The sequence below is a fragment of the Fukomys damarensis genome, unplaced genomic scaffold, assembly GCF_012274545.1.
Source record: "Fukomys damarensis isolate Sample0158 unplaced genomic scaffold, DMR_v1.0_HiC HiC_scaffold_13, whole genome shotgun sequence".
NCBI classification, from domain to species: Eukaryota; Metazoa; Chordata; class Mammalia; order Rodentia; family Bathyergidae; genus Fukomys; species Fukomys damarensis.
The window spans coordinates 35548011-35561153 of NW_022900925.1; the positions used below are offsets into that span (position 1 = coordinate 35548011).

At 48.8% G+C, this 13143-nt stretch overlaps 1 protein-coding gene across 1 annotated transcript in view; it reads left to right on the plus strand.

Moving 5' to 3' along the window:
- The window catches only part of Mrpl45 (mitochondrial ribosomal protein L45), a 14749-nt gene extending 2806 nt beyond the window's left edge, over positions 1-11943 (plus strand). Inside the window, exons 4-8 of the mRNA XM_010620085.2 lie at positions 2317-2415; positions 9505-9553; positions 10520-10669; positions 10997-11170; positions 11262-11943. Of these exons, the coding sequence (XP_010618387.1) occupies positions 2317-2415; positions 9505-9553; positions 10520-10669; positions 10997-11170; positions 11262-11348 (559 nt within the window). The 3' untranslated portion in view covers positions 11349-11943. The remainder of the gene's footprint in view (positions 1-2316; positions 2416-9504; positions 9554-10519; positions 10670-10996; positions 11171-11261) is intronic.
- Positions 11944-13143: the final 1200 nt, after the last annotated feature.

Below are 13143 nucleotides of genomic sequence, written 5' to 3' on the forward strand. Positions count from 1 at the left end.
AAAAAAAAAAAAAAAAAAAAAAAAAAAAAAAAAAAAAGAAATTTCTTGTTGCTACTTCATGCCAGAGAGGCCTTCTTGGGTTTGGTAGAACTTTAATGACTTGACAGTATTTTCTTTCCCTAAGCATAGTCTGTATTTAATGGAGATTAAGGTGGGCATCCTAATTCTTAGCATCTCAACCTTTTTTGGTAATTTTGTCACAACAATTAGGGGCAATTTGGACTACGGAGAGCCTTTTTTGGTACTGCCAAAAAAAAAAAAAAAAACTGGGCATTTGCATACTTTGAAACTCAGGACCTTGCATTTGTGAGGCAGGCGGCAGCACCACTGAGCTAAATCCTTGGACCTGTACACTTCTGTCATCCTAGCACTTGTAAGGCTGAGGCAGAGGGGTTACAAGTTTGAGCCATGCCTAGGCAACTCAGCAAGACATTATCTCCAAAAGAAAGAGAGGCGAAGGGAGGGAGAGTGAGTGAGTGGGTGAGCTGGGTACCTAGTTCATTGCACAGGTACTGGGTTCATTGTGCGGTACTGCTGAAACAAAACTGAAAAAAAAACTTGAAAAAGTAAGAAAAACCAAAAAGGGTCAGGAAGACAGATCCAGTCTAGGGAGCTAATTTGGACCTTAATTAAGGAATGGATCCTGAAGCTTTTCCTTGGTTGATAGGACAGAATCATTCCATGTTTGTCACTCTCACTCGGCCTGCACCTAAATCAGGGCTTCTTTGTTATTTATTTATTTAGGGTTTTTTTGAGACAGGGTCTCACTATGTAGTTGAGACTGACCTGGGATTCACTATGCAGCCCAGGCTGGTCTTGAACTCACAGCAATCCTCCTGCCTCAGCCTCCCGAGTGCTGGGATTACAGGCATGTGCCACCATGCCCAGCTTTTAGAGTGTCTTTGGATTATGTGTAGGTTTACAACACAAGTATAGAGTCACCATTGTTGTTGTTTTTTGGTACTGGGGATCGAACTCGGGACCTTGCATTTGCAAGTCAGGCAGCAGAACCACTGAGCTAAATCCCCAGCCCTAAAGATTCAAATCCAAAAAGAAATCTTTTACTCTCCTACTTCACTTGTGATTTGCCCAGGTATAGAGTTCTGGGATACAGATAATTTATCCTTATTTAAAAGTACTGCTCCAACCTCTAATATCAGCACTCACGAGGCTGAGGCAGGAGAATCACTGTGAAGTTGAGGCCAGCCTGGACTGCATAGTGAGTCCCTGTCTCCAAAGGTCAAAAAATATTAAAAGTACTGCTTCAGGCTGGGTGAGGTAGTGCATGTCTGTAATTCCAGCTGTTTGGGAGGCTGAAGCAGAAGGATCTTGAGTTCAGTATCAGCCTATGCAATTTAAAAATTTATGAAGAGCTGAGGAGGTAATGTAGCTCAGCAGTAGTACACTTACCTAGCATGTGTGATGCCCTGGGTTCAATCCCCAGTATTGGAAAAGAAAAAAAGAAAAAAACTACTGCTCTTCTTTTTTTTTTTTTTAAACTTTTAATGTTATCATTTAAAAGCTCAATTAAAAAAAATAAAAAAATAAAAGCTCAATGTTAGACTCTTGGGCCTTTTATTGTCTTTTCTTTTATTTATTTTTTTTTGAGACAGGGTCTCACTGTGTAGTTGAGACTGACCTGGAACTCACTATGTAGCCCAGGCTGGTCTCGAACTCACAGTGATCCTCCTGCCTCAGCCTCCCGAGTGCTGGGATTACAGAGGGCTGGGATCACAGGTGTGTGCCACCAAGCCCGGCTCTTTTTCTTTTTTGGTACTGGGGATCGAACTTGGGACCTTGCAAGTGCAAGGCAGGCGGCAGAACTACCAAACTCAATCCCCCGCCTGTTCTTGTGCTTTTTTGTATGAAATTTATTTTTCCTTTCTTTTTTTTGGTGCTTGGGATTAAAATTGGCCTTGTGCATACTAAATATACATTCTTCTGTTGAGCTACACCTCCAGTCCCTACTTTTTTCTTTTTTAATGCTTAAGGGATTTTTTTTTTTTTTTTTTTTTTTTTTTTTTTTTTTTTTTTGGTACCAGGGATTGAACTCGGGCAGGCCACCGAACCACTGAGCTAAATCCCTGGCCCATTAAAGGATATTTTCTTTGATACCAGAATCCTGAAATTCCCCTTTGAGCAGCCTCGGTCTTTCTTTAGAATGATTGATTTGAAAGTTAAAGAGTTGAATTTAGGGGACTTGATACATTCAGAAGATAATTATTGACTAAGTAAATATTAATGGAGGTTGGTGTATGCTGAGTTTCCAGAGTTGTAGGAGGGCTTTTCAAAGGGTAATTGTGCTTCATTCCACAGAACCCGGAAGATAAGAGAATATGATGCTAATTTTAAGATAAAGGACTTCCCCGAAAAAGCTAAGGATGTCTTCATTGAGGCTCACCTTTGTCTAAACACGTAAGTCTGCTCTTTGTTGTATGTCTCCACTCTGTAGCTGTTGCTCCAGGCCCAGTTTGTTTTTGTCCTGCATACAGATTTTCCCTTTCCCTTCGATTTCGCGACCTAGAGTGAGGGAGGAGGAGGTGAGTGGTGGCTGTCTTTGACTTCGCTCCCCACTCTGGCATCTTTCCTGGCAGTTCCACCTGCAGGTGATGGGACTCTGCTACAGTGGCTGCTCTTTTACCCCCTCATCCCTCAATCCGTCCTGATTCTTTTTTTATGTTAATCTTGTGTATGTACATTTTCCTTTCTTTAGTTGTTTTGAGTAGGTTTCTGTAGAAACTGCGTGTGTGTGTGTGTGTGTGTGTGTGTGTGTGTGTGTGTGAGAGAGAGAGAGAGAGAGAGAGAGAGAGAGAGAGAGAGGGACACTGGGGAGTGAATGCAGGACCTTCCCACTGGGCTACCCCCTAGCCTTTTTTTATTTTTTATTTTGAGACTGAGTCTTGCTCAGGCTGGGTTCCAGCTGGTGAACTCTCCTGCCTCAGCCTCCCAGAGTGCTACCAAGCCTGGCTCCAACTTTTTCTTGATTCAATCAAGTCAGGGCTTCTAGGGAGATGAAAGGTCAAGATTAAGAACCTAGAATAATTTTTGTTTCTGTCTGTGTTTATCATGGGAGGTATCAAACAGAGGGCCTCACGCGTGCTAGGCAAGCACTCTGCCACTGAGAGCTCCACCTGCAGCTGGAACAATCTTCAGTTCTAGTCCTTGGACTGGTGCTGACATTTTTTTTTTAAAGGCTACTATGACTAGCTGTTTGGGCTTAAAACCTATACTCTAGAAATCCTTGAATTCTTCCTTTGTTACTTTTCTTTGTTTCTTTCTCTTTTTTTTTTGAGACGAGTCACTTTGTAGCCCAGGTTGGCCTTGAACTCAAAGCAGTCCCCCTGCCTCAGCCTCCTGAGTGCTGGATCACAGACATGAGGCCCCACGCCTGGCTATTTCTTAAATTATTTTTAGATCTGGGTGTGCCCCTAAGCGGTAGCACTTGCTTAGCATGTACAAGGCTCAGGAGTTTGATCCCTAGCACCACAAAAAAAATTTTGTTTTTTCTTTGTTTTTGAGACAGGGTCTCACTCTGTAGTTTAGGCTGGCCTCAAACTCACAGTGATTTCTTGCCTGAGCCTCCCAAGTGCTGGGATTACAGGTGTGTAACAACACATCCAAGCCAAAAAATATTTATTTATTTATTTATTTATTTATTTCAGGTTTTTTGAGACAGGGTCTCACTATGTAGTTGAGCCTGACCTGGAACTCACTTTGTAGCCCAGGCTGGTCTCAAACTCACAGAGATCCTCCTGCCTCAGCCTCCTGAGTGCTGGGATTACAGGAGTGTGCCACCACGCCTGGCTTCTGTCAGCTTTTTGAGAATGTCTTTTTTGGTGTTCTGGGAATTAAACCCAAGGCCTTCACACTGAGCTGTATCCACAGCTCTTTTTATGTTTTAATGTTGAAAAGGGTCCTGCTAAGTCACTAAATTGCCTATACTGGGTTCAAAGATCCTTGTGCTTCAGCCTGCCAGAGTGCTGGGGTCACCAGTAAACACCATTTTGCCTGATTTAATGTTTCTTTTTTCTCTGGCTGATTTTAATTGCAAATCTTCTGGTGGGGGGTATCAAACTTGGAACCTTGTGCTTGCAAGGCAGGTGGTGGCACCACTGAGCTAAATCTCCAGCAGTAGTGCTATTATGTTTTTATGTTTGTTTGTTTTGGTACCAGGGATTGAACTTGGGAATTTGCGGTGTGAGGCAGGCGGAGGCACCACTGAGCTACATCCCCGGCTCTGGTTGATTTTAAGGCATTTCCTTTCCCTTTAGTATTCAGCAGTTCACTATGATGTACCTACCAGGGTGGTGTGTGTGTGTGCGCGCGCGCATGTGCGTACATGCATGAGTACACAGATGTGTTTTAGATTCCTGTTGCTTTTTAAATGTTTGGAGCCAGCTGTCATCCCAGCCCTCAGGACGCTGAGGCAGGAAGATCGCCATGAGTTCAATGCCAGCCGAGGCTACATAGCAAGACTCAGTCTCAAAAAATTAAATAAATCTCTGAGTGCTTTTTTTGTCATTTGGAAGATTCTCAAGCAGAATCTCTCTTCAAATGTTGCTTCTGTTCCACTGTCTTGTCTGATTCTGGGAGCACATATGTTAGATCTTTCCACTGTGCTAATTGTGTCTTAGGCTTTTTCATAAAACCTCCCATCCCCACAGCTTTAGTCTGCATAGTTTTTGGTCTATCTTTGTGTCATCTTTTCAGTTCTATCTAATATACTGTTAAACCTACCTATTCGGTTCTTTTTTGTTTTTCCTGCTTATTTTGTTTTTTTGGTTTTTAGAATTTTCACTTAATTTTTTTTTTTAGCAGTTCTGTTACAATTCTCCATTCTGTAATCTAATTCCTACTTTCTTATTTTATTCATTTCTTTTAGCATTAGTGTTTTTTTGTTTTTGTTTTTGTCGTTTTGAGACAGGGTCTCACTGTGTATTTGCGACTGACCTGGAACTCACTGTGTAGCCCAGGCTGGTCTCGATCTCAGAGCGATCCTCCTGCCTCAGCCTCCCAAATGCTAGGATTACAGGTGTGCATCACCACGCCCGGCTTGGATTAGCCTCCCCCCCCCGCCCCCATCAAACTCAAGCCCTTCTCCTTGTGAGGCAGGTAGCAGAACCACTGAGCCAAATCCCCGGCCCTGGAGTTCTTTTCTTTGGAGACTTACGTCATTTCACTGCCTGCTAGCCTCTGGTTTTTATCAGAAATTTACTTTGATATTATTATGGATCTTGTGTGTTTGATGAGTCCGTTTTCTCTTGTTGCTTTCAAAACTTCAAGCCTTTCTTTGTGATGTGTCTTGGCGTCAGTGTCTGTAATTTTTCCCACTTGGATTTTGTTGCGCATCTTGGAGGTCTATACTGCTGTATGTATTCGTCCGTTGCAGGGTGTTTTGGCCCCCATTATTGCTTCAGATACTTCCAGTAGTCTTGCTCCATTCTTCTGGGACTTCTGTGACCCCTGCGTGGGACACTTGCTGGTGTCCCTCAGGTCCCCTTGGGCTCACTTCGTTTTTCTTCCTTTGCTTCTCAGTATGGATAATTTTAATTGTCTTCCTCTCTGGTTCTCTAACCCTTTCTGGCTGCTGAATCCCTCTAGCGTGGTGATGGTGAACTTTCATCCATAATAAGCGGCTCTGCCACGTGTGCCTTGGTTCACTGCTGGTGCTCTAGTGAGTGTTTAAATTACCTATTGTAGTTTTCAGCTCCAGGGTATCTGGTTTCTGTCCCTTTCGTGATAGTCTCGTGCTATTCATACATTGCTCTCTCCTTACTTTATCCATTTTTGGTTTCCTTCAATTCATTAAGCGTACTTAGGGAACCTGATTTTACATCTTTTCTTCTTTTGGTGCTGGGATTGAACTCAGGACCTTGTGCTTGCGAAGCAGACAGTGGCACTACTGAGCTAAATCCCCAGCCCTGATCTAACGTCTTTGATGGTCATTCCAACGCCTGCGCCTCCTCAGCTGGTTTCTGTCGGCTTCTCCTCACTTCCCGAGTCTTTGTGTGCTTGGGGAGAACTGGACATGCTGGGTGTTACAGTGCGGTACCTGGAGCTCAGAGGCTCCTCTCCCTCTAGGGTTGCTTGCTCATCAGGGCTGCAACCGCCTTTGTAACCTTTTCCCAAGCATTTAGGTCAATGGCTGTCCCCTTTTGGGTGTGGCCACTGAAGTTCTTGTTTTACCACCTTTTTGGTCAGCCAGTGACCTGGTACAGATTTTCTTGCTTGTGTGACGGCAGGAAAACAAAACGGATACTTTTGCCGTTCTTCCAGTGAGGCTAGTGGGGGAAGCTGCCCTCGCCAAACCGCGGGCCAACACCAAGGCCAGTGACTGCACCGGCCCCTTGCGAGACCCATCAGTTATGGAGAAAACAAAACGGATACTTTTGCCGTTCTTCCAGTGAGGCTAGTGGGGGAAGCTGCCCTCGCCAAACCGTGGGCCAACACCAAGGCCAGTGACTGCACCGGCCCCTTGCGAGACCCATCAGTTACAGCCCCAGATTTCTGGAGAGCACGGCCCTCACCGGCCCCCAGGAGCACTGGCGCCAGGCCCCCAGTCGCAGCAGGGCTGAGGATGGCTGGCGGGCTTGCGCGTCCTCCTCCACCCAGCTCTCAGCCTCTCCCTCTATCAGGCGCCGCTCCCCGGCCGTGCCAAGTGTCCCTCAGGACCCGGACCCCCGAAGCAGTCGGCCCTGGCCATTCTTCCGGTTTGCCAGTTGTTGTCGGTGGAGGGACCAACCTTAGAGCTTCCTTATTCCGTCCTTTGCTCGATGTCCCGACCTGCATTACTCATTCACCCGTTCATTTATGCATTGGTGGTGCATGGTGGAACTCGGCCTCCTGTAACTGGAGGATTAACACACAGGGAATTTCATTTTCATGCCAGTTAGAGTTGGTTTGGTTTGGTTTGTGCAGTGCTGGAGATCTTCTAACCCAGAGCCTCGTGGATGCTAAGTGAAGGTTGGCTTCTGTTACCTAGAATCCGGGTGTGTTCTGTAGTGTTCAGTTATAAACCCCTCCCCTTCTCTGATTGAATGATGGAATCCAGGGCCTTCACGCTGAGCTACATCCCCAGCCCTTTTTATTTTGAGACAGTCTGGCCTTAAACGTGTGATCCTCCTGCCTCAGCCTCCCTCAGTGCTGGGATTACAAGCGTGCACCACCACACTCAACTTGATCAGAGATTATTTCCTCTAAGAGAATTCACACAACCTGGGTTACAAATGTGTTTCCAGGTAGTGTTTTTGTTTCTTTTGTTTTTGGGGCCTTTTGATTTATTTTGTGCCATTGGGGGTTGAACCCAGAGCCTCATGCGTGCTAAGCACAAGCTCTACCACTGAGCCACATCCCCAGTCCCCTTTTTTTTTTTTTTGCTTCTGCCAGATGCTCCAGAGCAGTCATTGGTCAGGTATCAATTTTGTTTGTTTGATTGACTTTTTTTTTTTTAAAGACAGGGTCTCACTGTGTAGTTGAGACTGACCTGGAACTCACTATGTAGCCCAGGGTGGTCTCAAACTCACAGCGATCCTCCTGCCTCAACCTCCCGAGTGCTAGGATTACAGGCATGTACCACCATGCCACTGATTGACTTTTTTTGAGATAGGGTCTCTCTGTATAGTTCAGGCTGACCTCAGATTCTCAGGGATCCTCCTGCCTCAGCCTCTGGAGTGCTGAGATACAGGCATGCACTACCACACACAGCTAGTACGTTTGTTTATTTTTTGAGACAGGGCCTCGCTATGTGGCCCAGGCTGATTTCAGACTCCGAAGTCCTGCCTCAGCCTGCTGGGATTATAGGCATGCACCACCATGCTTGGCTTTGTGTGTTTTAAAATGTGTGTTTAGTTGGTCTCTGACTTAAAATGGCTCAGTTTAAGATTTTTGACCTTAGGGCCGGGGATTTAAGTCAGTGGTTCTCCTGCCGCCTCACAAACACAAGGACCTGAGTTCGATCCCCGGTACCAAAAAAAAAAAAAAAAAGTTGTTTGATTTTACTATATGGTGTGAAAGTAATGCGCATTTGGCACAAACTATACTTGATGATGATTATTATTATTTTTGGTACCAGGGATTGAACTCAGGGCCTTGCACTTGCGAGGCAGGTGATGGCGCCACTGAGCTACATCTCCTGCCCTAGGTTTGAATTTTTAATTTTGACCTTTTTCTGGGCTGCCAGCCTGCAGTGTGAAGTTGTCCTGAGACACTGGTGGCTCAGTCAGCGCAGGACCGTGAAGGGAAACGCTGTAGGTTAGGTGTGCGGATGTGTCGGGGCTCAGCGTTTGCAGCTGCTGGGCCGTCCGCATGGACCTGGCCGGAACCGTCAGCCAGGTGCGGGCTCTGCTGCAGCCGCCGTTTCTGGGCCTTGGCCACAGGAGTGGTTCTACAGTGGCCCAGTCCATTGTGCTGCAGGAGCAGATGTCCTCCCTTTTACATTGTAGGTTCTGTTCTAAGATTAAGAGAACTTGTCGTGGAATTTGTTCTTACTGAGGCTTTGTAGGGCAGGGTAGTGCAGGGAAGAGTCCATCAGCGGCGCCAGCCATGGCGGTCATCACAGTTGTCACCACGGCTCAGTTGAGTCTGGGCCTGTGGGGGACAAATGAGCTAAACTTTTCTGTTGGGGATAGAGGTGGAAGGGAAGCAGAGAGACCTGTTAGAGCTAATCCTTGTCCACTCTGGGCTTAGAGAATAAGAGCTTTCAAAGGGAACAAAGTGTTAAAATATCAACCTGTAGGGCCGGGATGTAGCTCAGTGACGCCACACCTGCCTGGGAAGTGTAGGCCCTGAGTCCGATGCTTGGTACAGGGCGGCCTATGTATCAAACTGTGGGGGAAAGTCATAAATATCTGAGAGAATCTGCTGTGGTCTTCGGTTTACTTGAGAGGTCTTGGTTAGGAAGCCCCGCTAGGCCCCCGTCTGCAGAAGCTGGGCCTGCTCCTTGTCCTCACTGTGACCAGAGTCCAGGAGAAAGACCATTTTCCACTAACGATGTAAGTCATTTGGGTGGGAATGAGCCAGAAAAGATAGATCATGGGCCGGGGATTTAGCTCAGTGGCTCTGCCGCCTGCCTTGCAAGCACAAGGACCCGAGTTCGATCCCCAGTACCAAAAAAAACGATAATGACCTTTGACGGGGCTCGGGGAGAAGCGTATGAGCCCGGAGGATGGATGCCTGAGAGGTGAAAGGAGATGAGATGGCCTGGGGTTGAAACAGAACCAGAGCGAGAGTCCGTTTCCAGGCCCGCTAAGGACCCCTGCTGTAACGGGGGCTTCAGAGAAATTTCTCTCGGCTCCAGAGATTGAAAACAATTTTACTGTTCTGTCAGGTCTCAGAAATTTCTGGGGAACACGTTGATGTCGTCTTTTTTTTCCCAGAATTTAGCATATCGTCTGGCTCACAGGAGTTGCACAGAAAAACGTTTGTAGCGGTGAGCTGTTTTCTACCTCCAGGGCCTCTCCAGCTGGCGGGCAGGGTGTCCGTGACCTCTGTTTCTTTCTCTCCTAGCTCGGACCATGACCGGCTCCACACCTTGGTCACTGAGCACTGCTTCCCGGTAGGTCCTACCTTTGGGGATGCTCAAGGGGACAGTGGTACACACCATCTCTGGATTTTCTTAAAAGGATCCCCTTGAAATCTGTTTAAGGCCCAGGCCAAACCCCTTACTCTCAGCTGGACAGTGGTGACTAGGCCCGGACTCTGGTGAGGGCTGTGGCAGTGAGGACAGAGTCCCTGCGTCCTGGCCCTGAGGGTGCAGCTGACCTTGGGAGTGGGTGGCGCGCAGCGCCCCCTGGTGTTTGCAGCACAGTGGAGGATTTACTAAGAGGTCGGGAGGCCTATATTACATGATGTGGGAATGTGGGGACTTTGGGGACCTCCGGAAATGGGGACTTGCTTGATGGTTCAGATAGAGGGTGAAGCATAATTGATTTTCTATAAAGTCAGCTTCATTTTCTACTGATAGGAGTTGTGTACGTACCAGACTCAAGGGACAAGTCTAACCAGTCTAGTCTTAGCAGTGTAGCCCTGTGTCCCTGTAAAATCCCTGCTTCTCGTTGTAGAATGCTGTAGGGCAGCAGCTGGGCAGGTCTCAAGTTACGATTTTTTTTTTCTTTTTTGAGTTGAGACTGACCTGGAACTCACTGTGTAGCGCAGGCTGGTCTCGATCACAGCGATTGCAGCTGGGCAGGTCTCAAGTTACGATTTTTTTTTTCTTTTTTGAGTTGAGACTGACCTGGAACTCACTGTGTAGCCCAGGCTGGTCTCGAACTCACAGCGATCCTCCTGCCTCAGCCTCCCGAGTGCTGGGATTACAGGTGTGCGCCACCATGCCCAGCTCAGGTTATGATTTAGATGGAAAGAGTTGTGAGGTGGGTGATTAGGAGCTGCTTGATCACGACTTGGGAAGAGAAGGGGTGCAAGAGAGCATCTGGTGGGAAGCGCGGCCTCAGCCAGAGACCTGCACAGAGGAGGAACGGGTGGTGGCACTATGGCCCCCGCTGACCGTGTTCTCTGCCCTCAGGACATGGTCTGGGATCTCAGATACAAGACGGTCCGCTGGAGCTTTGTGGAGTCTTTGGAGCCAGCCCAGGTGACTCAGGTGCGCTGCTCCAGCCTGGTGAACCAGAGCAACATGTACGGCCAGGTCACTGTGCGCCTGCACACACGGCAGGTAGGGTCATGGCACTCTCCCGCCTCCTCTCAGCTCCGCTCGGGGTTAGTTGTGGGTTTGGCTGTTTTGTTTTGTTTCTGCAGTCCTGGGTCAAACCAGGGCCTGTGCGTGTGAGGCAGCTGCTGTTCCAGGGCTGTAGCGTCTAAGGAAAGGCTTGCTATGGCCTTCCTGGCCCTATCCAATGACGCGGTGTGAGGCTGTTCTCCTGCCCTGGCAGTGGATCAGTTAGCCCTAGATTCAGAATTATTACAGCATAATATATTAAAAAAAACGGTGGTGTGGCAAAAAAACAAATGCTGACAGGCCGATTGGCTTCCATCCCCGCAGACTCTGGCCATCTACGATCGGTTTGGCCGCCTGATGTATGGGCATGAGGACGTGCCCAAGGACGTCCTGGAGTACGTGGTGTTTGAAAGACACCTGACGAACCCCTACGGGAGCTGGAGGATGCACGCCAAGATCGTGCCCCCGTGGGCACCCCCGAAGCAGCCCATCCTTAAGGTGCGGCTGACTTGGGCTCCACCGGGTGGCGAGAGGGGGCGGTGCAACGGCAGGGGCGTGTGGGGGGTAACTTAGCCTCCTGCTCTTCCAGACGGTGATGATTCCTGGTCCCCAGCTGCAGCCCTGGGAGGACGATAAAGAGGGCCCTGCAGAGGCCCCCAGCCCTCAGCTAGCGTGATTGGAAAAATGAAACCTGGATGGCGAGGCTGCTGGAGGTCACCCGCTATCTCCGGCCCTGTATGGGTCTCCTCCATGAACTCGTCCTCACGGCCATGGCTTGGGCCGGTCCCTCTCTGTCTTTGAAAACCAGTGTCCAGCTTCTGAGTTAGATGAAGGGCGGTGTGTCTCGGAGAACGCACAGCTGTACCAGGTTTTTGTGGATTTTTTTTGTCCCGGGGATTGAACTCAGGTCCTTGCGCTTGCGAGGCAGGTGGCAGGACCACTGAGCTAAATCCCTGGCCTCCAGATTGCTTTTTCACAGCAGACTGGGAGCACACTGGCAGCATTCTCTAGTCCCGGGGCAGGAATCAGAACTGAAATAAAACACTGTCTGAGTGGCAGCTTCCGCGCATGCTGCCGGTGCAGGCTGGGAGGAGACCAGCTTTCAAAGGCAGAGTGGAAGACCGGCCTCATGATTGGTGTGACTTCCAGGAAATCAGGGCCCTGGAGAGCGATCTGTGTGTAAAATAGGGCCGCGCACAAGAGTGCTTTCGCAAGCACTGACCTACTGAGTCGGCATTTACGTTTCCTAGAAGAATAAATACAAAGAAAGATTTATCTCGGCCTTTGGGTCCTGAGTTTAGCTCCTGCCTGTGTGGCCTCGGAAGTTTGGGAGGAGGCAGGAGTGAGGAGGAGCACTGCTGCATCCGGGAAATTCATCAGCAGCTCCTGTCACTAGCACCTCCTGGAGGTGGTACTGATCTTCCCGGCCCTGTGGGGAAGGTGAGCCCCAGAGTGCGGGTCTGGGGAGAGTGGTGGACCCTTGGGTCTGGGGGGGCTGTCACAAGGGTGTGGGGCCTGACGTACCGTGTCCCCGTGTCATCTGGGGAATGACGGGGGGTCACTGTGCTACCAACACGCTTGGCTCCTGCTACTGTCCTTTTGTTAGTGTAGTGCAGGCCCTTCTTTAAAAACATGGCCTTTCCTGAGCTGAGGCAAGAGCGTCCCAAGTTCGAGGCCAGCCTGGGAATACCCTGGAATGCTTAGGGATACCCTGTCTCAGAGGAAATGACTGGGGGTTGTTCCTGGAAGAGCACTTGCCTAGAGGCCCTGAGTTCTATCCCCAGCACCCCAAAAATGGCCAAAAGAAAAACAACCTAGGGTTTTGATTTTCATATTTACTTTTTTTCCAGCCTAGCATTTCCTTCTAAGGAACCTGCCATCTTGTTTTGGGGGCTCTGGGGAGGGGCATGCTGGGAACCCAGCGCCTTTCATGTAGCGAGCTAGGCAAGAACCTTGAACTACATCCCCAGCCGAGTCTCACTTCATGTGAGGGGCACTCTTCTGACCTTGTATCAGGAGTAGGGTCCCAAGAGACCAGAATCAGGTAAAAAATAGCGTAATCTCTGTGATGCTTCCATTTCACCGAAGCAGCGGACAAGAAAAAAACGTGTTTTCCCAGCAGCTGTCATGGGTCGGTGATGGGGACGGAGCTGTGTGCTTAGGGACGGGAGCGCTGATGGGCTAAGCTGGGGCAGCCACTCTGATGCTACTTAGCCTCAGGCCTTTGGGCTGAAAATGTTCATCCGCGTGCAGCGTGAGCTCAGGGCTGTGGGCACATCCTGTCTGCCTGAGCCCTGGGTTACAGCAAAGGAGAAGTGCTCTCCGCGGGAACCGCAGCTGGAGGGCGGAGGAAGGGGAGGGAAGCAGAGAGACCAAAAGGTGCACTCAGCAGGCAGATGTCACTCTTGACTTCTAGCAAATACGTAAAACTTCCGGTGGGCTGCCTTGTCCCTCCCTGCAGGCTGTGATGG